The sequence below is a fragment of the Mastigoproctus giganteus genome, chromosome 3, assembly GCF_048544385.1.
Source record: "Mastigoproctus giganteus isolate SK-2022 chromosome 3, ASM4854438v1, whole genome shotgun sequence".
Classification (NCBI taxonomy): domain Eukaryota; kingdom Metazoa; phylum Arthropoda; class Arachnida; order Uropygi; family Thelyphonidae; genus Mastigoproctus; species Mastigoproctus giganteus.
The window spans coordinates 30,133,985-30,159,471 of record NC_143577.1 but is presented as its reverse complement, the minus strand read 5'-3'; the positions used below and the strand labels follow the sequence as shown (position 1 = coordinate 30,159,471).

Below are 25,487 nucleotides of genomic sequence, written 5' to 3'. Positions count from 1 at the left end.
GTTACCGTGTGTGTGTATGTGTGTGAATGAGTGAGAGGGAGAGAAAAAACAAGAGTCAGAAGTAGAAGAGAATCACCAAGAAAGAGAAGAATGATATCGAGCACAGGACCCGGGTGATTTTAACTTTCTAGATATTGACTGGAACTTGTGGGTTGATCTCTGACACATTAGGAAGACTTATTATTATTAGCCATATGGTGGTGCAAGGAAGCCTGAGGCTTTTGCTGCACCAACCAAAAACAAATTTCTGAGTTACCGTGTGTGTGTATGTGTGTGAATGAGTGAGAGGGAGAGAAAAAACAAGAGTCAGAAGTAGAAGAGAATCACCAAGAAAGAGAAGAATGATATCGAGCACAGGACCCTGGGTGTTCCATGCTCCATATGTGAGCCCCTGACTTTTATGGATTTATTGGATGATTGTTTTATGTAGCAGCATGTTAGAGAGGCAACAAGAGAGAGTAATACTCTTGATCCGATTATCAACAGTGATTATTCATGCATTAAGAATCTACAGATAAAAGAACCACTAGATGACAGTGATCACAGTATATTCATGTGACATTTACTTGAAGATGTAACTACCATCAAGGATAAAGGGAAGGGTTTTTCTTTTGTAAAGGTTATTACAATGGTCTCAATTTGTTTCTAAATGCTATACAGCGGGGCCATTTAGAATCTGCTGATGATATTACCATCAGAGAATTCTAGGCGCCTCCGTAGCGAGGTGGGAAGGAGCAGCTGTGCGTAGCACACGCTTCTTGATTAGACCGGGGTTCGAGCCCATCACCACCAAATACGGAGGATGCGGAAATGTCAGGGAATGACCACCGCATATCCCAGAGCAATATGGCCTTAGTTGCTAATGCTCCTAAAAACTAAATAACAAACAGAGAATTCTAAATGGGAAGCATTCAAGGAAATAATCATGGTAGCTACTAGACTTTTCATGCCAACTAAGAAATACCATTGAAGGCTTAGATGGTTAAATGGATGTCAGATGAACTAATGAAACTCATTACAGAGAAGAAAGGACACACATGAATTATCAGATGATACATAAGCCTATAGTAGATATAAACTAGTCTGCAATCAAGTCACAAAGGATGTTAGTTAAGCTAAGGCAGATTATGAGAAATCTTTGGCAAAGATACTAAGAAAAATAGTAAAGACTTTTCTTATGTAAACACTAGAAGGAAGGGAATGAATCACATAGGTCCACTAGATATCAGTGGTTTAACTGTTGATGATCCTGCTCAAGTGGCTGAAAAGCTGAATAAGTAGTTTGCATCTACATTCACACATGGGGAATTCTTTAGAGGAGTGGATGCCAGAAGTTTTTCAAACTCTACTAGGGATCTAAATGATTTCCTAATAACTGAGAGAAAAGTTAAAGAAATATTACCAAAGTTATATGTAAGAAAGACACCTGGAGTGGATGTGATCTATTCATTTATATTAAGGGAGGCAACAAATGAGGTAAGCAAACCCTTAGCCATAATTATGAGAGCATCCTTGGATTCAGGGGAAGTCCTGTGGACTGGAAAATTATGAATATATCTCCAATTCACAAAAGGGGATCAAAGAGTGATATGAGTAATTACAGACCTGTTAGCTTAACTTATGTTCCAGAGAAAATAGTGGAGTCACTGGGTAAAGAAGTAATGGAGGACCATATAGACAGGAGTGCAATTATACTTGTCACAGCCTGGGTTTGTCAAGGGGTGATCTTGTCTGATTGGATACTGTGATGCAGTAACAAAGGAACTGGGTGCAAACAGTAATTTTGATATCATATACTTGGATTTCAGGAAATATTTTGATACTGTTACACCTAATATGCTACTATACATATTGGAGCAGTCTGGAATTAAGGGAAAGTTACTGCTTTATCCTTATATAAAGGGATGGGAGAAGACAGAGAGTTGTTATCAATTGACATTGCTCTTCATGTGCTAATGTTATCAGTGGAGTCCCCAGAATTTTGTGCTGGGCTTGTTGTTTTTTTGAATTTATTAATGATATTGATGAAGGTGTATATCAGGCTTAATGAAGTTTTCAGATGATATTAAGGTTAGTGGAGTGGTTAATGAGAGTAATGACAGTACTGCAACAAGATGTAGAAAAATTAGGCAATTGGGCTGAGAAGTGGAAATTGAGGTTTAACATTGACAAAAGCAAATTACTGCATATGGGTAGCAGTAAATCCCAGATTAATGTACCAAGAAAAGGCTTCATTTCTTCAAATTGCAGCATCTGGAGACTAGACACCTGTGAAGCAATTTGATCAGGATGTTTAAGGCTTTGAATGGATTGAGTAAGCTCAATGCTGATCGGATTCTTCCTCTTGCTTAGTCTATGCACGTGAGGGGGGCATTACTTGAGATTGAGGAAAGATGATTGTGGAATGGATATATGGAAGTTTGCCTTCAGCCAATGGGTGATTGATTCTTGGAAAAAACTTCCATCTGTTTTTGTGGAAGTCGGTAGTGTGAATAAATTTGAGGAAGAACTAGGCAGTCCTTTATAGAATGGATGAGGTGTGTAGTTTTTTTTTTTTTTTTGGTTGATGCTCTATAAGCTTGCTTTATTTCATCATTTCTTTTGCTAATACTAATAATAAGAGTGAATAATTAGGGCAGCTGGAGTGTGTAGTGGTTGAGTCAACTGATACAGTGGGGTGTACACTGTAGGTGGTGGATGGACATCATTGAGATTGTAACTGAGTTTTTTTTTTTTTTTTTAACTGAAAAATTTTATAAAATCATTTAAGCCTTTCCCCAGAAACTTGAATTCAGCCACAATATGAAAAAAATCAGACAAAATTCTACCATTCTGGTTAGTAAATATTTCTCATCTTTATCCAACAAGAGGAATCAAACCCAGTCCTTTTCTGCATTTTGTGGGAAAGCAACAACACTGTTGCTGCTGTATCTGTGAGGACTGGTAGATCATGAAAGGCATGTGTTTCTTTTTTCTTTTTTTTCTTTTTAAATGTAATAGTGAGTGCTATTTTCCCCAAATTATGAATTCTTTTATCAGATTTCATTTCATTTTAAATATAAGTTCTGCTTAGTTACTAAGCAGAACTTATACATATTGACAATATACGACATATTGACCAAACCTGTTTAAAAGTTCTACCATTACATACAAGAGATGTTGGAGTCCAAGGTGATGCCATTATGACATCAAAAACATCTCATACTCCATAGTTATAGGGATAGCAAAAAACTATAAAGGTTTCACTGAAGAGAGAAGATATATTATTTGTTAAAACAAAAACAAAGAAGGAATTGAATAATCTGGTTGTATATACAAGAATTGTTATCTAGTAGTTAGAAATAGTTATAATAATTGTAATAATAATATTTATATAACCTGAGTCATATTTAAAGTCAATTTAAACTTAAAAATAAAATTTGCAAAAAGTGCAGCATAATAATTCACAATTTTACATCTCTTTTCTTCATTACTTTTTTTTTCCCCTTCATTAGCATTAGCATTAGCATTAGTAGAGGCATTTGATGCAAGAAAGCAAGCTTATGCAGCATCAGCCAAAAAAAAAAAAAAAAAGTAACATAAATAAATAAAAATAACCACTTCCACTTCACCCCTCTGTTCGTTCGAAATACCTGTCCAGCTGAGCCTTAAACTTATTTAGGCTATCAACTTCCACGACAAGGGATGGAAGTCTGTTCCACCCACCAACCACCCGCTGGCTAAAGGCAAATTTCCGCACATCTATCCTACATCTGTCTTTCCTCAATTTGAATTTATGCCCTCTCAGGTGATTTTTCTGAGCTAGAGGAAGAATCCCATCAGCATTGAGCATGCTCAAACCATTCAAGGCTTTGTACACCTCTATCAGATCACCCCGCTGGTGCCTAGTTTCCAGACACTGTAATTTGCAAAACTTAAGCCTTTCTTCGTAAGAGAACCCCTTTGTCCCATTCACCAATCTAGTTGCCCTTCTCTGTACTCGTTCCAGCAGCTCTACATCCTTCCTGAAATGAGGCCTCCAGGCCTGTATACAGTACTCTAGGTGTGGCCTGACCATTGCCTTATACAAGGGAATAATCACCTCCTTATCCCTGCTAGAAAAATTCCTATATATCATTGACAATACACCATGAGCTACTCTTGCAGCTCGTCTGCACTGCTCAGAGAACTTCATATCTGCCTGCACCACCACCCCCAGGTCCCTTTCATTCTCTACCACTGTCAGTGTAGTACCACAGAGTTGATACGTTGCTCTGGGGTTGCTGTTTCCCATATGTAGTACTTTACATTTGTCAATGTTAAACTTCATTTGCCACCTCGAAGCCCATCTGCTCAACCTTTCCAAATCCTGTTGCAGCAGCAGCATAGTGTCAGTAGTGTCCTTGACAACCCTGCCAACCTTCGTATCGTCTGCAAACTTGGACATTAAGCCTGATATACCATCATCAATATCATTTATAAATACAGAAAACAATAAAGGCCCCAATACTGAACCCTGAGGGACTCCACTAATAACATTAGTCCACGATGAGCAGTGTCCATTGATTACCACTCTCTGTCTTCTCCCCCTCAACCACCCCTTTATCCATAGCAGCAACTTGCCTCCAATGCCACACTGCTCCAATTTGTGCAGCAGTCTTCCATGTGCAACAGTATCAAAAGCCTTTCTAAGATCCAAGTATATAATATCAAAGTTATTCCCTGCATCCAGTTCTTTTGTGACTGCATCATAGTATCCAATCAAATTGGTCAGGCAAGACTTCCCCTTAACAAAACCATGCTGTGTCCTAGCTATAACTGAAGTCTTGTCTAGATGATCCTGCAGTGCTTCTTTCACCAGTGCCTCCATTAATTTTCCGGGAACAGAAGTTAAACTCACAGGTCTATAATTACTTGTGTCAGCCTTTGATCCCCCTTTGTGAATTGGGGTCACATTTGCACATCTCCAGTCAATGGGTACCTCCCCTGAGTCCAAGGAAGCTCTCATAATTATGGCTAAGGGTTTGCTTACCTCCTTTGCTGCCTCCTTTAATATAACTGGATAGATCCCATCCACCCCAGGTGCCTTTCTTGTGTTTATCTTCAACAATTTTTCCTCCACTTTGCTGTCAGTTATTACAAGATTCTCTAGCTTACTGCTAGAGTTGAATACACCTCTGGCATTCCCCTCGCTGAATAACTCCTCATGTGTGAATGTCGATGCAAAATATTCATTTAGTTTGTTAGCTACCCGAGCAGGGTCATCAACAGTTGACCCATCGATCTCAAGTGGACCAATCTGATTCATCCCCTTCCTTCTAGAGTTTACATAAGTAAAGAACTCTTTGCTGTTTTTCTTCGCATCCCTTGCCAAGGATCTCTCGTAATCTGCCTTCGCCTGCCTAACCTCCTTTGTAACTTGGTTACAGATCAACTTGTATCTATCATAGGCGTCCGTGTCACGTGTTAATTTGTATGTATCCCATGCATTTTTCTTCTCTGCCATATGCCTCATTAGTTCATCTGACAACCATTTAGGCCTAAACCTTGAACAATATTTCTTAGTTGGTATGTAAAGCCTAGTAGCTTCCACGATAAGTTCTTTGAATGCTTCCCATTTTGAATTTGCTGTTGGCAGTATCATCAGTTGATCCCACTGTATAGAATTTAAATACTGTCTCAGTCCATTGTAGTCGCCTTTACGAAAGCAATACCCCTTCCCTTTACCCCTAATGGTAGTTACCTCTTTGAGTAACTCCCACTTCAGCACACTGTGATCACTGCCACCAAGTGGTTCATTTATCTGCAGATTCTTAATGCATGAAGAATCACTACTGATAATCAAATCAAGAGTATTACTCCCTCTAGTTGCCTCCCGAACATGCTGATGTAGAAAACAATCATCCAATAAATCCACAAAAGCCTTGCTACTGTGTGAGTGACCAGCCCCCAAATTCCAGTCAATATCTGGGAAATTAAAATCCCCCATTATAAGACTCTCTGATTTACTGGCCCACTCTATTTCTCCGAACAGTTTCTTATTATACTCATCAGAGTCATTAGGCCTATAGCACACTCCTACTCTCAATTTTGATCTCCCAATGCTTATGTCACACCAAACTGACTCGACACTGCACTGTCCAGCGATGTCGACTGGCTTCACTTCCTTGGATTTTATGTGTTTTTTAACTAATAGCATAACCCCTCCTCCCTTCCTATCCTGTCTATCCTTTCTGTAGACATTGTACTCCCCAAATTCCAGTTCTGCATTTCTTATATCTGTGTGACACCACGTCTCTGAAATCCCCACAATATCTGCCTTTGATGTTTTGAGCAATACCTCAAATTCATCAAATTTATTTACTAAACTCCTAGCATTGGTGTACACACAAGTATACATGCACCTGTTCTTTTTCTTAGCTACCCTAACACAACCCATGTGTTTACTTGTACCCCAATGATTCCCAGCAGTCTCTGAAATATCCTGCATCTTATTTTCCAGGCTGCGGCTCATTCCAATAGAAGCAGTGCAAGAATCACTTTCACCTCTGCCAGTGGCTACTGTTAATCTATTAATCCTTGTATCCCCCCAATCTAGCAGTTTTCCGACCCACCTAACATTGCCTCGATAGCATCAGCAAACATTCTTGCACCCTTTCTATTTAAGTGTATCCCATCCCTGTAGAAGCAGTCTCTCCTGTTAACAAGTACAGACCAGGCTGAAAAAAAATTCTACCCCTTGAGCCCTGCACAATCTTTCCAGGGCCGAATTGATTGACAGGGCTCTCATCATATACTCCCTCCTATCGTGTCTGGGCAGAATTGCAGACACTTTCAATTTCAACCCTAATTCACGGCTTTTTTTCATCAGTGACCTGTACTTGTCAAGTAATTCCGCCGGTCTCCTACTCTTAATGTCATTAGTGCCAACGTGTACAACTATATCACCTTTTGTGCCCTTAAAAGATGATATCCGCTCTACAATGTCATCAACTTTTGCCCCTGGCAGACATACCCTGGTCCTATTCCACCTATCCTTTTTACAAAGCATGTTTCCCGTTTCCCTGACAATAGAGTCACCAACAACTACTAGTTCCTTTGGGACCAGCGCATTCTGCCTTGGGGGTTGCCGCTGTGTTCCGCGATGACCAAGTGCAAGCTCTGGCATTGGTGTGGGCAGCTGAGAGCTTGATGGGCCCCTCACTTGTAATCCTTCGAGGGCATCCACCCTATCCTTCAAGCTCTCATATAGGCCCATAACAACGCTGAGTTGTCGCCTTATCTCCTTACACTCCTTGCATCGCACACACACAAAGACATCCCCCATGGCAGTATCATGTCCCATACTTGACTGCTCCGCAAACATCAAGCAAATAGTGCATCTTACAAGGCTGTGATTCAGAGGACAACTGCCCCCCTCAGTTCTCCCCTGGGTCACAGCATTCCCATTAGCTTGAGCCCTTTGCTTTGCTGCTCTGGTTTGAGTCATGATTTAGATTTACTTTCAATAAAATTTCAATTTCTGTACAAAATTAAATCCTAAACTTGTATCCAAACACAGTTATAACGCTATATTTATTTTTCAGTAACGAGTGTTATCTACGGAATATTTACGTTTCAGTAACGAGTGTTATCTACGAAATATTTACGTTTCAGTAACGAGTGTTATCTGCGAAATCCCTTTATATAACTTTCGTATCAAGTTATGTATTAATTATTTGTTTTTACTAATTATTTATGTTACGTAACCTAAGTGGTTATATGTATAATTAATTATGTTAAATAAAATTAATTATATTACGTTTGTAATCTAAGTCGTTATATGTATTTATTTAAACGTACAATTTAACTGCTAACGAAGTTCAACTAACGCTATCTAGTACGGTATATCGTATCACAAAGGCGGGAAAATTACGAACGGTTAGCGGAGTTGAAACACGTGGAAACCTTTACCGATACTTTTATGCAATTACAAGGCCGAGTAAAGAATAAATACACCAAATTAATTCAGAAAATCACAAAATAATGTTATACTACTAAATTTAAATCAAAAGTTTTAGAAAAACAATAATTTCAAATCAGTAAATAAGAAAAATCCACTTAGCGGCTTTGAAAACGACCGTCTCTGACGGTCATATTTTAATAATGATTTTTTTAATGTTTTTACAGGTTTTCCTAGTCCTGAATCATGTGGTTTCAATACACCTTCACAATTTGTGTCTGTTCTTGCTGATGCAGTTGCAGAATGGAAAGAAATGGAACACATCATGCATACAAGACATGTTGGATTTTATGTTCATGTTATAGATGACAGTTAATAATGCAAAAACTTCTCATTTTCAAAATGCTAATTATATGGTACCCTCTGAAGATTGTACAGAACACCTCTACATAATTTATATGGAAAATTTAATTTTGCTTATTCACTTAAAAGTGGTATATTTATGAATATGTTGTTTTTGATGTTTTCATATTAATAAACAGTACTGTTATTACACCAGCTATTAACATTTAATAATTTTTAATGCTATATATACTTAATTTATACCAGTCAATATTAAATATTTTTTTCAGTGAAGAAGGATTTGTAAAGGAGGCGTCATTTAAAAATTAAAAAAAAAAAATATATATATATATATATATATATAGATTATTGCACGTTGTAACGAACATTACGCATTAGTATTATTATTAATATTAATGGCAGCAAATGATGCAAGAAAGCAAGCTTATACAGCATCAGCCAAAAAAAAAAAATCCCATTTCACCTATCCATCCACTCCAATAGTTTGTCTAGTTCTTCCTTGAATTTTTTCAATATACCCATGCCACAACAATGGATGGAAGCTTGTTCCAGTAATCAACCACTTGTTGGCTGAAGGCAAACTTCCACACATCTATTCTGCAACCATCTTCCTTGATTTGAATTTATATCCACTCATGTGCATAGTCTGAGCAAGAGAAAGAATCCCATTATCATTCTGTTTGCTCAAGCCATTCAAAGCATTAAACATATCAGTCAGATCACCTTGCAGGTGCCTAGTCTCCAGATGCAGCAATTTGCAGAGCTGAAGCTTTTCTTGGTAAGAGCACCCATTTGTTCCCCTCACCAATCTTGTTGCCCTTCTCTGTACCCATTCCAGTAGCTCTACATCCTTCCTAAAATGAGGCCTCCAGACCTGTATGCAATACTCAAGATGTGGCCTTATCATTGCCTTATACAATATGATAATCACCTTCTTATCTCTGCTCACCACCAAATACGGAGGATGTGGAAAGGTTAAGGAATGACCGCCGCATATCCTGGAGCAATATGGCCTTAGTTGCTAATGCTCCTAAAAAAAAACCAAAACAAAACCAAAAACAACATCTTATCTCTGCTAGCAAAATTTCTGTATCTCATTGACAAAACCCTGTGAGTTGCCATGGTAGCCTGTCTGCATTGCTCTGAGAACTTCATTAGCATTAGTAGAGGCATATGATGCAAGAAAACAAGCTTATACAGCTTGAAGAAACATAAAATATAACCCCAAGTTGCATTTTTGTTCTTTGAGCTTATGTATGTAATGTAATGAGAAGATGTCTTTGATGCATTATCATTACATTTTTCATTTAATACATACATTGCACACTTTAATTTATGTATGCATTACTATAAATATATGTATGTTACAGAGTGGGGCAAAAAAAAAGTAGTTATATAGTTGCCATTTTATTTTTTATAGGTTTATGGAAGAATGCTATATATCTTTTGACAGATACAACTATTCTTAAAAATGTATCTTAAAACAACTATATCTTAAAAATGTTAATTTTTCTATTATTAATAATTATCATCATGAATTGTTGCATCAACCTATAAAAATATAAATAGGCCACTGTATACTTACTTTTCCTCCCACCCTGTCTATATCATAGTAAAACAAACTTATTTTGTGGGCATTTGTTCATATTGTGGCTGAGCTCACTGTTATGGGAAGAGGCTCGGCTGGTTTTCTAAAATTTTTCAGTCCACAAAACTAGCAGCTTAGTTCCAATCTCAGTGATTTCCATTTCCACCTACAGTGTATCAAATCACACTTACTTTTTCTGATAGGGTCCCAAATGTTGGTTGATTCAACCACTACTCAGCTCAACTGAATTAAATACAGCATTATGCATTACTGCACCTTAAATATGAAATGCAATGTAACAAACAATTGATAAGGTTTTATTTTGAAATCTGGAAATGGTCTGACCTTTTGTAAATTCTAGGAAAAACATTTTCTATATAGATTAACAATGAAATAAAATACTGTGATACAGCACTAATATATGAAAAAAAAAATTGCACTGAATTGTACTATACAATACAATATTAGATATATATATATATATATATATATATATATCCTTTCTTTTCGTTCGATTGTTTATTTGGGTTATTTTTATGTTTATTTTTATGTTAATTTTCGCTCTACAGTTTTTGCCATACTACTGGCTTATGTTTTATTTAATTTAAAATAATGGATGTATTTCAGCTTCATATGGAGGAATTGCATGTCGCTGCCTCTAATGAATGCTTAATTATTTCTTCATTTTATTATAATTTAACTTTATTTAATATATTTCAATGATAGTATATATATATATATATATATATACTACACATACTCTGCCTGCCATACCAATAAATGGTTCACATTTAGTTGAATTGATGTGATGGCATGAATTCAACTTGGTGTGCTTGATTGGTTATGTTCTTTTTTATGTTGCTCTCTTGTCATGTGAATCATCACAGATAGAATAAGAAACACTCTTAAGAGAAGCATAGTTTTACTTATTAGTAGTGTAGAGTTACTTCCCAGGTGACTCCATGTACTTTTTTTTGTACCTCATTAGTTAGTGGGAGCATTGGCACCCATCAGTGCAGAATCTACCTATTGTAGCTCTTTGCATATAGCATTAGCATTAGTAGAGGCACACGATGCAAGGAAGCAGCTTATCCAAAAAGCTTGTTTTCTTGCATCATGTGCCTCTACTAATGCTAATGCTATATGCAAAGAGCTACAATAGGTAGATTCTGCACTGATGGGTGCCAATGCTCCCACTAACTAATGAGGTGCCAAAAAAATACATGGAGTCACCTGGGTTTACTATCTAACAGACATGAAGCTTATGTCCTAAATTGTGTATAAAGAACTTGCATATGTGAATTTACTTACAATTACAATACCTGTTGGTATTTATCATAATCGTAAGTAAACAACTGTGTTGTAAGGTTCAGTACTTGTAGATGCCTATCCTACCACTGGCAAGGTGAAAATAAGTACTGAAACTGTCATCTGGGAGATGGTACTACATTACATGGACTAATAGATTAGCAGTAGCCGCTGGCAGAGGAAAAAGTGATTCTTGCACTGCTTCTATTGAAATGCAATTGAGCAGCAGCCTGGAAAGCAAGGTAATGGGGATTTCCAGGACTGCTGGGGGCCATAGTGGAACGAGTAAATACATTGGCTGTGTTAGGGTAACTAAGAGTAGAAACAAGTGCATGTATACTTGCATGTACACCAATGCTAGGAGAATAGTTAATAAATTTGATGAGCTTGAAGTGCTAGTCAAGACATCAAAGGCAGATATTGTTGGGATATCAGACATGGTGTCACACGGACATAAGCAGTGCAGAATTGGAATTTGGGGAGTACAATGTGTACAGAAAGATAGACAGGAAGGGAAGAGGGGTTATGCTGTTAGTTAAGAAACGCATGAAATATAAGGAAGTGCATCCAGTTGATGTTGGTGGACAATGCAATGTTGAGTCTGTTTTGTGGGACATAAGCACTGGGAAAGAAAAATGAGAGTAGGTGTGTGTGTTATAGGCCTGATGAATATAATGAGCAATTGTGCAGAGAAATAGAGTGGGCCAGTAAATCAGAGTGTCTTATAATGGGATATTAATTTCCCAGAGATTGACTGGAATATGTGGGTTGGTCACTCACACACGCAAGGCTTTTGTCGATTTATTGGATGATTGTTTTCTACAGCAGCATGTTCAAGAGGCTACTAGAGGGAGTAATATTTTTGATCTGATTATCATAGTGATTCTTCATACATTAAGAATCTGCAGATAAAGGAACCACTATGTGGCAGGGATCACAGTATGCTGAAGTAGGATTTACTCAAAGAGGTAGCTGCCATCAGGGTTAAAGGGAAGGGTTTTTGCTTTCGAAAAGGTGACTACAGTGGTCTGAGAAAGTATTTAAATTCTATACAGTGAGACCAATTGATGATGTTATCAACAGCAAATTCAAAATGGAAAGCATTCAATGAAATAATCTTGGAAGCTACTAGGCTTTTCATACCAACTAAGAAATATTGTTCGAGATTTAGGCCTAAATGGATGTCAGATAAAATAATTAGACGCGGCCGAGAAGAAAAATGCATGGGATACATAAATTAGCAGGTGACACAGAAGCGTATGATAGATATAAGCTGGTCAGTAACCAAGTCGAAAAGCAGGCAAAGGCAGATTACCAGAAATCTTTCACAAAAGAATGCAAATAAAAACAGCAAAAAAGTTCTTTACTTATGTAAACTCTAGAAGGAAGGGGATGAATCAGATTGGTCCACTTGATATCGATAGTTCAACTGTCGATGATCCTGCTTAGGTAGCTAACAAACTAAATGAATATTTTGCATCTACATTCACACATAAGGAGTTATTCAGGGAGAGGAATGCCAGAGGTGTATTAAACTCTGGCAGTAAGCTAGATAATATTGTAATAACTCAGAGTAAAGTGGAGGAGAAATTGTTGAAGATAAACATCACAAAGGCATCTCGGGTGGATGGAATCTATCCAGTTATATTACAGGAGGCAGCAAAGGAAGTAAGCAAACCCTTAGCCTTAATTATGAGAGCTTCCTTGGACTCAGGGGAAGTACCCATGGACTGCAAATGTAACCCAAACAAAGGTGGATCAAAGGGAGACAGGTAATTACAGACCTGTTAGTTTAACTTTTGTTCCAGTGAAATTAATGGAGGCACTGTTAAAGAAGCATTGCAGAATCATCGAGATAAGACTTCAGTTATAGCTCGGACACAGCATGGGTTTGTTAAGGGGAGGTCTTGTCTGACTAAATTGATTGGATAATATGATGTAGTCACAAAGGAACTGGATGCAAAGAATAATTTTGATATCATATATTTGGATCTTAGAAAGGCTTTTGATACTGTTGCACATGGAAGACTGCCACGCAAATTGGAGCAGTGTGGCATTGGAGGCAAATTGCTGCTATGGATAAAGGGGTGGTTGAGGGGGAGAAGACAGAGTGGTAATCAATGGACACTGCTCATCATGGACTAATGTTATTATTGGAGTCCCTCAGGGTTCAGTGTTGGGTCCATTGTTGTTTTCTGTGTTCATTAATGATATTGATGATGGTATATCGGGCTTAATGTCCAAGTTTGCAGACGATGCAAATGTCGGCAGGGTTGTTAATGACACTAATGACTGCACTGCTGCAACAGGATCTAGAAAAGTTGAGTAGATGGGCTGAGAGGTGGCAACTGAAGTATAACATTGACAAGTTTAAAGTACTGCATATGGGAAGCAGTAACCCCAGACTAACGATTCTTGATTAGAACAGGATTCGAGCCCGTGACAACCAAATACGGAGGATGCAGAAAAGTCAGGGAATGACCACCGCATATCCCCAGAGCAATATGGCCTTAGTTGCTAATGCTCCTAAAAACCAAATAACAAACAAACGAACCAGAGTAACATAGCAACTGTGTGGTACTACACTGACAGCGGTAGTGAGTGAAAAGGATCTGGGTGTAATTGTGCAGGCAGATATGAAGTTTTCTGAGCAGTGCAGACAGTCTGCAAGAGTAGCTCGTGGTGTCTTGTCAATGACATTCAGGAATTTTTCTATCAGGGATAAGGAGGTGATTATGCCCTTGTATAAGACAATGTTCAGGCCACACCTTGAGTACTGTATACAGGTCTGGAAGCCTTATTTCAAGAAGGATGTAGAGCCGCTGGAACGAGTACAGAGAAGATCAACAAGATTAGTGAATGGAACAAAGGGTTGCTCTTACGAAGGACTTTGTAAGAGTAGGCACATGCAAGGTGATCTGATTGTGGTGTATAAAGCCTTGAATGGTTTGAGCATGCTCAATGCTGATGGGATTCTTCCTCTTGCTCAGAATAATCGCCTGAGTGGGCATAAATTCAAATTGAGGAAAGACGGTTTCCTGATATATGTGTGGAAGTTTGCCTTTAGCCAGCGGGTAGTTGATTACTGGAAAAAACTTCCATTTGTCGTAGAAGTTGATAGTTTAAGCAGATTCAAGGCAGAACTAGACAAACATTTGGAGTGAGTGGATGGGTGAAATGAGAAGGGGGTGTGTTTTCTTTTTTGGCTGATGCTTGCTTTCTTGCATCATATGCCCTTGCTAATGCTAATTACCAATCAGTAGCAACGTTCTTCCCTACGTTGTTTAGTGTTAGTATAAGCAATGGTCATGGTGCAAGGAAGCCTATTGCTTATGCTGTACCAGCCAAAAAGTAAATAAAATAAAATAAGAAAATTTTCAAAATAAATAAATAATAAGAGAAAAGGAAATAGACAACCTTGCATTTCTCTCCTCCCATAAGTAATTAACCAGCTGCCCTTTGAATTTTCCCAAACTGCCAGCCTCTACCACCCATGTAGGTAACTTATTCTAGTAATTTATAACTTGCTCGCTAAAATACTGCAATCCAGTCTAAACATCTCCCCCCCCCCCCATAACTTGAAATTATGGCCTCTAGTTCTAGAATCATTTATAACCGTGAAAATTTTGCCCTCATTCATTTTACTTGTGCTTCTCAGAGTCTTACATACCTCAATGAAGTCTCCACTAAAGTGCCTAGTTTCCAAGCTCTGCAACCCACATATTCGAAGTCTTTCCTCGTGTGGATGTACTTTTGCCAATCACCAGTCGCGTTACCCGTCTTTTGACTCTTTCAAGAAGCATGATGTCTTCCGTTATTAGCATTAGCATTAGTAGAGGCATATGATGCAAGAAAGCAAGCTTACGCAGCATCAGCCAAAAAAAAAAAAAAAAAACTACTGTACTTCCATTTCACCCCTCCATTCGAAATACCTGTCCGGCTGAGCCTTAAATTTATTTCGGCTATCAACTTTCACAACAAGGGATAGAAGTCTTTTCAACCAACGAACTACCCGCTGGCCAAAGGCAAATTTCCGCACATCTATCCTACATCTGTCTTTCCTCAATCTGAATTTATGCCCTCTCAGGTGATTATTCTGAGCAAGAGGAAGACTAGAGGAAGATTAGATCACCTCGCAGGTGCCTAGTCTCCAGCCACTGTAATTGGCAAAATTTAAGCCTTTTTTCATAAGAGCAACCCTTTGTTCCATTCACTAATCTTGATGCCGTTCTCTGTACTCGTTCCAGCAGCTCTACATCCTTCATGAAATTAGGCCTCCAAACCTGTATACAGTACTCAAGGTGTGGCCTGACCATTGCCTTATACAATAGAATATTCACCTCCTTATCCCTGCTAGAAAAATTCCTGTATATCGTTGACAAAACACCATGAACTACCCTTGCAGCCCGTCTGCACTGCTCAGAGAATTTCATATCTGCCTACATAATTACCCCCAGGTCCTCATTCTCTACCACTGTCAGTGTAGTACCACAGAGTTGATACGTTGCTCTGGGGTTGCTCCTTCCCATATGTAGTACTTTACATTTGTCGATGTTAAACAAACTTCATTTGCCACCTCTCAGCCCATCTGCTCAAACTTTCCAGATCCTGTTGCAGCAGCATAGCGTCAGTAGTGTCTTTAACAACCCTGCCAACCTTTGTATCGTCTGCAAACTTGGACATTAAGCTTGATATACCATCATCAATATCATTTATAAATTCAGAAAACAACAATGGACTCAACACTGAACCCTGAGGGACTCCACTAATAACATTAGTCATGATGAGCAGTGTCCATTGATTACCACTCTCTGTCTTCTCCCTCTCAACCATCCCTTCATCCATAGCAGCAATTTGCCTCCAATGCCACACTGCTCCAATTTGTGCAGCAGCCTTCCATGTGCAACAGTATCAAAAGCCTTTCTAAGATCCAAATATATAATATCAAAGTTATTCCCTGCATCCAGTTCTTTTGTGACTGCATCATAGTATCCAATCAAATTGGTCAGGCAAGACTTTCCCTTAACAAAACCATGCTGTGTATGAGCCATAACTGAAGTCTTGTCTAGATGATCTTGCAGTGCTTCTTTAACCAGCGCCTCCATTAATTTTCCTAGAACAGAAGTTAAACTCACAGGTCTGTAATTACTTGTGTCAGCCTTTGGTCCTCTTTTGTGAATTGGGGTCACATTTGCACATCTCCAGTCTATGGGTACCTCCCCTGAGTTCAAGGAAGCTGTCATAATTATGGCTAAGGGTTTGCTTAGTTGCTTTGCTGCCTCCTTTAATATAACTGGATAGATCCCATCCAGCCCAGGTGCTGTTCTTGTGTTTATCTTCAACAATTTCTCCTCCACTTTCCTCTCAGTTATTACAAAATCACCTAGCTTACTGCCAGAGTTTAATACACCTCTGGCATTCCTCTCCCTGAATAACTCCTTATGTGTGAATGTAGATGCAAAATATTCATTTAGTTTGTTAGCTACCTGAGCAGGATCATCGACAGTTGAACCATTGATATCAAGTGGACCAATCTGATTCATCCCCTTCCTTCAAGAGTTGACATAAGTGAAGAACTTTTTTGCTGGTTTTTTTTTTTTTTTTTTTGCATTCTTTGCCAAAGATTTCTCGTAATCTGCCTTTGCCTGCTTTGCGATTTGGTTACAGACCAGCTTATATCAATCATAGGCTTCTGTGTCACCTGCTAATTTATGTATCCCATGCATTTTTCTTCTTTGCCATATAATGGGATTAGACGTTCTTATCTCTACTAGCAATTGTTCGATAAATCATCGATAGGACAACATGAGCCTTTCTTGCAACCTGTCTGCAATGCTCGGGGAACTTCGTGTCTGTCTGTATCATAATGCCGAAGTCTTTCCTCCAGTTCTGGCTTTAGTTCAATTCCACCAAGTGTATAAGTTATTTTGGTGTTACTGTTCCACAGGTGTAATAACTTACACTTTGCTGGGTTAAAGCATAGCTGTCATTTTTCTGACCCTCCCTGAAGTCTACCTAGGTCATCCTGAAGAAGCTCTGCTTGGTGGTGATCATTAACCACTCTACCAATCTTTACATCATCTGCAAATTTAGACATCAAGCACTCTATATATCCCTTCATCGATGTCATTTGTGAAAATCAAAAACAACAGTGGTCCCAATACAGATCCTTGAGAAACCCCACTTACAACAACCGAATCTGAGGAATAACCATTTATCACAACCCTCTGCCTCCTGCGCTCAAGCCAACTATCGATCTAAGAAATTTTCCCTGTGATTCCAATCTGTTCTAGCTTATAAAGTAACTGCTCATGTGGGACTGAGTCAAATGCGTTTCTGAAATCCGAATGAACAATGTTGAAATTATTCCGTAAGTCCAGCTCTTGAGTGACCCTGTAAAAATAGCTAATCAGATTAGTTAAACATGATTTTCCCTTTACAAAACCATGATGAGTATCCTTCAGAATTCCATTTCTATCGAAATATATCCTGAATTCCACCCTTGATCATTGCCTCCATGATTTTCCCTCCTACTGAAGTTAGCCTGACCAGCCGGTCATATTACACTTCACTCTTAGAACCGCCTTTATATATTGGAGATACGTTGGCACTTTTTCAATCCAGCGGAATCACTCCCGAGTCCAGTGATGCTCACATAAATAGCCTCGATAGGTAACGTGTTACTCACGTTACTTATGTTACAATCATCCCCCTTCTGTGTAGCACAGAAGGCGGATCATTGTAACCACCTCACGTTATGAGGGATTAATCATGAAATTATTCTATATATTGCATCCTTATCTCAGTGAATAGCATATCCAGTTATCAAAGTTTTATTCCTTATTTGAAATCAAAAATCACCTAGCATAGTTGCCATTTTGCTAAACTCAGTAGTGGTGTTTCCTGTCTTTGGACTGTTAGCATTAGCATTAGCATTAGCATTAGTAGAGGCATATGATGCAAGAAAGCAAGCTTATTCAGCATCAGCCAAAAAAAAAAAAAAAAACACACACACCACTCCCATTTCACTGCTCCGTTCGTTCGAAATACCTGTCCAGTTGAGCTTTAAATTTGTTTAGGCTATCAACTTCAACAACAAGTGATGGAAGTCGGTTCCACCAACCAACCACCCGCTGGCCAAAGGCAAATTTCCGCACATCTATCCGACATCCGTCCTTCCTCAATTTGAATTTATGCCCTGTAAAAACTTAACCCTGTTTCACAGGGTTAAGTTTTTCATATGTGGCTTTACAGGGATGTGGTGTTCCAAGTGCTGTCTCACAATTGCCTTATGTAGTGGAATTATAACCTCTCTTTATCTCTACAAATCATTGCACATTTGCCCCCCTCCAGGTCTCCGCGGACTGGAGGTATGCAAATGTATTACCAATTCACAAAGGAGGTTCAAAAGGTGACACAAGTAACTACAGACCTGTTAGTTTAAATTGTGTTCCGGGGAAAATAATGGAATCAATGGTTAAAGAAACTTTCCAGGATCGTCTAGGCAAGACTGCAGTAATAGTTAAGACACAGCATCGGTTTGTCAAAGGGAGGTCTTCTCTGACCAATTTAATTTGTTACTATGATATGGTCACAAAGGAACTGAATGCCAAAAACAATTTTGATATCATATACTTGGATTTCAGGAAAGCTTTTGATACTGTGGCATGTGGAAAATGTACAAATTGGAGAGGTATGGCATTAAGGGTAAGTTGCTACAATGGATAATGGGTTGATTGAGTGGGAGACGACAGAGAGTGGTAATCAATGGATACTGCTCTTCGTGGAAAAATTTTATTAGTGGAGTTCCCCAGGGTTCAGTGCTAGACCCATTATTGTTTTGCATATTTACCAATGATATTAATGAAGGTATATCAGATTTAATGTCCAAATTTGCAGATGATACAAAGGTTGGCAGGGTTATTAATTTCAACCGGATCTAGATAACGAATGGAGTGGCTGAGAAGTGGCAACTGGAATTTAACATTGACAAATGCAAAGTATTGCATTTAGGTAGCAATAACCGAAGAAAAACATACCAACTGGTGGTACTACACTCAGGGAAATGGAAAGTGAAAAAGACCTGGGAGTAATTGAGCAGTCAAATATGAAGTTCGCTGAGCAGTGCAGACAGGCTGCCAGAGCAGGGCATGGAGTCTTGTCAATGATATATAGGAATTTTGCTAGCAGGGACAGGGAGATGATAATCCCGTTATACAAGGCAATGATCAGGCCACACCTAGAGTACTGTGTACAGGTCTGGAGGCCTCATTTTAGGAAAAATGTAGAGTTGCTAGAACGAGTACAACTAAGGGCAACAAGATTGGTGAGGGGAACAAAGGGATGCTCTTACCAAGAAAGGCTTAAGTTCTGAAAATTGCAGCACCTGGAGAGTAGCCACCTGCGAGGTGATCTGGTTGAGGTGTATAAGGCCTTGAATGGGTTGAGCAAGCTGAATGTTGATGGGATTCTTCGTTTTTGTCAGACTAAGAACCTGAGAGGGCACAGTTTCAAATTGAGGAAAGATAGTTGTAGAATAGATGTGCGAAAATTTTCCTTTAGCCAGTGAGTAGTTGATTGGTGGAACAGGCTTCCATCTTTTGGTGTGGAAGCTAATAGCCTGAATAAATTTAAGGCTGAGCGGGAAAGGCATTTGGAACGAATGGAGTGATGAAATGGTTTTTTTTTTTTTTTTTTTTCGCTGATGCTGCATATTCTTGCTTTCTTGCATCGTATGCCTCTACTACTAATGCTAATTGCTCCCCAGATAATTGACACGCTACCATGGCAGGATACCTGCTTCTTACCTGCACACTGCACAGAGAATTTCATGTCTACCTGAATGATGTCCCTAAATCCCTTTTCCTCTTACTGTGGCATTTTATAATTCAGCTCCTCCAAGTTTATAATTTACAAAATAAAACTTTGAAAATATTGCAGCATTAAAACATAATCGTTGCTTATCAAACCATCCAAATTGCCGTATGCTGCTTGATGGTCATTAACTAGGGTTACCATCTTCTGCACTCATAAAAAGAGGACATTTACATGTTTTGGGGCGAATAAAAGAGGACAAAAGGTTCATCTTGGATTAAAAAAGAGGACAAAGATATTATGCAAATAATAAAATAAAGACAATGTAAACCACATTTACTGATGTTTAGGATTATTACATTCATATTTGTCATGGATTAAAAAAGAGGACAAAGATATTATGCAAATAACAAAATAAAGACAATGTAAACCACATTTACTGATGTTTAGGATTATTACATTCATATTTGTCTTGAGAAATTATTTCTTTCAATAGCTCTGGATTGCCTCTCAAATATGTTTAAAAATCAACGCATGACATATGTTTGAAATTGTACTGCAAAAATAAAATACCTTTTACAGAATTGACATTTAACCTATTCCTTTCTTTCGTCCACTGACTTTGCATTAGAGAGAATACTCTCTCTACATTTGCATTGTGAGGAGGAATTGCAAAGAAAAATTGGGCAATTTTCAACATTTCTGAATGGAATTAAATATTTTTTGAATTACTAAAATATTTGGCCCACTTTTCATATTTAAGCATGTTTTTAAAGTCTTTATTATTCATTTGACACTCAAAAAATTTCTTCAAATTGTTAAATTGGTCAAAACACTTAATATCATCAATTGTTACCCCTTGTTAATCAAGTAGGAAATAAAACATTCTACATCGTTCCAGCTTGGTACTGCATCCATTTTCATCCATATAAAACAGGAAATTGATTCCATATGGTGAAGCCACTTATCTAAATATTCCATCCAATTTCTATACAGATTTTTTGTATCACTAGAAAATTTTTCACATTCAAGTACAAGTCCTTCATCATGTTTTTTTGTATAGCATTTCCTTTACTCTTAATGGCATGAAGTTATGATCCATCCGTTTCGAGATAATTTCTTTCACTGAGACTAAGACATCTAGCACTTCTGCAGCTGAGTTACTTTCCCTTTCAATTCGTTGTATGTGTGTATGGAATACACTCATAAGTGATTGCATGAACCAAAGATAAATCTCACTAAATCCATTTTCAAAGAACCTTTTAATCACAATGGGAGGTTTTTCTTGGAACAGAAAATAAGCCTGTAAAGCTGGAAACATATCTATAATCCTTGTGATGCTTGGAAATAATGAAAGCCATCTCTTGCTGTGAGAAAGGAGCTGTCTATATTCAATCTCAACAAACTCACAGTATTCCTTAAGCTCTGCAGTCCGGACTGTATAATTATGAAAATACTGGTAAATTTTATAAACAATGTTCTCAACATCAATTTCCCAAAGTTCTGCGGCATTCTGAAGACAATTGTTCAAAATACGTGCAGGGCAGCCCACTCCAATCAAAGTCTTGTTATGCAACAATTTCTTTAATTTTGCAAAGACATTATTCCCTTCTTTATTTCGTCTCAGTCCTCCAAATATTGTATTGTAATTGTCCCCAGTGAATGCAATACATTTTTCACACAAATCTTTTTTTTTTTCAAGAGTTTCTTTAACATACTTAGAAATGGTATCTGCAGTCTCGTTAGGCATCTTCTGTAATTCAATTAATTTTGTTTGTAACCCTCCTTCATTTACATCAAAACACTGAATAATTAATGGGAAGAATTTTTTCAGAACCATGATTACTTCCATCAGTTGAGGCCCCACAGTATGCAATTTTATTTTCTTTTAAAGTTTTTACAGTAACATTAAGAGAATGATTTGCAAGTACAAAGTTTACAATGGCTTCTGTCTTGGTTCTAGCGCAGGAAAATCGTTTTGCGCTCTCAGAATCAAAAAATACATTTTTTAACATGACAGTTGTGCAATCCATTGATTTGTAACTACTATGATGTTTAACAGTGTGAAAAGCAAAGGTACCCTCTGCAGCAGCCAGATCGTATTCTACATTACCGACAGCGTTCACAAACAAATCTAACCTTTCCCGAAGAGGCCTCACCTTGAACTGCTGTCTTGTGCTTCTCAGTTTCAATGTGATGCTTCAAATCACCAACCCCTTTATTGGCTACTGAAACATATGTCCCCATTCTGCAAACTTTACATTCAGCTTCCCATTCCTCTCAGCCAGATACAAAACATGGAAATTTGTTTTTCATCTCTTCTGTAAACACGCACTTCCTTTTAGGCATTTTAGGGGAAGTATAGTCTTTATAATATTAATTTTTATAATAGAAATAATAATAAATATTCTTTATTGTAAGTAGTGAAGCATACATTTTATTAAGGTTACGTTATGTTACATTCACAACTAAACTAACCTAATTGCAGAAAAGTACATACAGGTATAAAGATGGATAATAAATATTTTTTGTAATTAAAGTGAAAAACAGTATTTTAAAAAAAAGGTAAACTTTGGTATTAAATAAACTAGTGTTTGCCTATTCATTAAATCGTTGATAAGTATACCAAATTTAGTCGACAGTACGCAACTTTCGATCAATTTGGTGTGCACACAGCTCAAATCCACGTTTCAATATGATGCAATCAATTTCTAGAGAAAACAGTCCCTCTAAATGTCAATATTTATTTGACATGCTGGAATTCCTGTAATTTATATATCTTTTTCTAGCACACCATCTGATCTTCACGCGTTATCTACTCTCTAAACCAAAATATTGAATTGCTAGACTATATAAAATTTATATGTGCATAAATTCTGAAGCAGGCGTGGGTTGGTAACAATCTCAATGCACTAAATTGAGCGTCGTTGGGGTCTTCCGCCTATTTGTCAACACGGAAATTCGAATTGAAGAATCGTCTCCTATTCCGAAAAAGATTCTGTATAATGTAACTCGGTAGTTTTCGTCGAGCTTGCATAAAAAAATGGCGTATAATATAAAAACCGGACATTTAGACAAATTTATAAAAATTCACCCAGACAAAAATTTTAGACAAAAAATCCGGACCAATCCGGTTAAAAGAGGACGGATGGTAACTCTATCATTAACCCCTCTCCTAATTTTGCATTACCTGCAAGTTTTGATGCACCCTGTATCATTTTATCAATCTGAGTATTAATGCAAAATACCAATTCAGTTCATCAGCTGATTTGTCATTGACTTCTCTGCATCATTAGGTTAAGTCTAATCTAATTTTATTCATATTTCTCTATTACCTATATGCTTTTTGAATCAGCCTTTGCAGACTGTTATTGTTATTTGGTTTTTAGGAGCTTTAGCAACTAAGGACATATTGCTCCGGGGATATGCGGTGGTCATTCTCTGACCTTTCCGCATCCTCCGTATTTGGTGGTTACGGGCTCGAACCCCGGTCTAATCAAGAAGCGTGTGCTAAGCACTGCTGCTCCTGCGCACCTGGCTACGGAGGCGCCGACTTTGCAAGCATAAATATTTCTAGGGTATGCTACTATTGAAGTACTACAACAGATCAACTTATAACTATTGTATGCTTCAGAAATTCGCATTCTGTTTTTAATTGTCCAATGTTTTTTTTTTTTTTTTGAACTATTAAGCTAGCCAATTTCTTATCCATATTGTGTTAACTCCTCTTGTCATACTTAATGCTGTATATGCATCTGGCTTGCTTAAGAGTGGCTTTAAGTTATTCAGTAATTCTTCTGTGTGCAGTCCCACCTCCCAGCAACTTAGTCGGCGCAATACATTGCCATCTGCCGCTTGTTTGGAGATGTCTAGGTTCAAATCCTGGCAAACAAAGAGGTAACAAAAGCGTGTGAGACTAAAAACTACAGCTATTAGATAACTTTGGCACAATCTTTACATTCTTCGATAGTGATGCTTCATTTCCAAAGCATCACATCACTATGCACAAATGGAGATTATTTGCTGTAAATAACAAAGCCACTATCAAAGTGGCATGTTGCTTCATTCTGATAACTTTTGAATATGAGTATAACAGTCATTTATAATGCTAGTTATAAACACAAAAGCACATTATAGCCAAAGTAGCTTTTGCAACAAAATTTTCCAAACAAAAAAAAAAAAAAAAATACATACATATACAGGGTGTTTCAGTTAAACGTTTCAGAACTTCTAAGAGGGGTAGGGTACATCCTGACAACTCGAAATCATATAGCAATGTGGGGTCGGAAATGCTTTCCTGAAGCGGTATTGTACACAGAAGTCGTCGTGCGACGTCGTGCAGCACAGATTCGATTTTCGGTCAATGTATAGGCCGGTATTATGGGAGCTCACCTCATCGGACCTTACCTGTTACCGTGTCGTCTAACCGGACCTATCTACTTGATCTTTCTTCAGCAAGTATTGCCACAACTTTTGAGAGATGAACAGATTTCTGCATCGACGCAACAGACAATGTGGTTCCAACACGATGGAGCCCCTGCCCATTATAGCGGAGATGTTCGTAACTACCTGGATGTCACATTTGGTCAACAGTGGATCGGACGTGGTGGTCCCGTGCGTTGGCCTGCTCGGTCACCCGACCTATCATGTCTTGATTTTTATTTCTGGGGTCATACGAAATCGCTAGTTTATGACACCCCTGTTGACAATGCTGAGGAGCTGGTTGCAAGAATCGCAGTAGCTGCCGAAGAAATTCGAAGGCAGATTACGAGAAATCGTTGGCAAGGGATGCAAAGAAAAACAGCAAAGAGTTCTTTACTTATGTAAACTCTAGAAGGAAGGGGATGAATCAGATTGGTCCACTTGATATTGATGGGTCAACTGTTGATGATCCTGCTCAGGTAGCTAACAAACTAAATGAATATTTTGCATCGACATTCACACATGAGGAGTTATTCAGCAAGGGGAATGCCAGAGGTGTATTCAACTCTAGCAGTAAGCTACAGAATCTTGAAATAACTGGGAGTAAAGTGGAGGAGAAACTGTTGAAGATAAAAACAAGAAAGGCACCCGGGGTGGATGGGATCTATCCAGTTATATTAAAGGAGGCAGCAAAGGAAGTAAGCAAACCCTTAGCCATAATTATGAGAGCTTCCTTGGACTCAGGGGAGGTACCCATAAACTGGAAATGTGCAAATGTGACCCCAATTCACAAAGGAGGATCAAAGGCTGGCACAAGTAACTATAGACCTGTGAGCTTAACTTCTGTTCCAGGAAAATTAATGGAGGCACTGGTTAAAGAAGCACTGCAGGATCATTTAGACAAGACTTCAGTTATAGCTCAGACACAGCATGGTTTTGTTATGGGGAAGTCTTGCCTGACCAACTTGATTGGATACTATGATGCAGTCACAAAAGAACTGGATGCAGGGAATAACTTTGATATTATATACTTGGATCTTAGAAAGGCTTTTGATACTGTTGCACATGGAA

General features: G+C 38.1%; 1 protein-coding gene across 2 annotated transcripts in view; it reads left to right on the top strand.

Annotated features, from left to right (window-relative positions):
• LOC150087838 (F-box only protein 38-like) overlaps window positions 1–8,351 on the top strand; it is a 146,961-nt gene extending 138,610 nt beyond the window's left edge. For both annotated transcript variants that reach the window (XM_090369226.1, XM_090369225.1), the window contains exon 13: window positions 8,149–8,351. In XM_090369226.1, the coding sequence (XP_090225352.1) occupies window positions 8,149–8,297 (149 nt within the window). In that variant the 3' untranslated portion in view covers window positions 8,298–8,351. The remainder of the gene's footprint in view (window positions 1–8,148) is intronic.
• The last annotated feature ends 17,136 nt before the right edge of the window (window positions 8,352–25,487 follow it).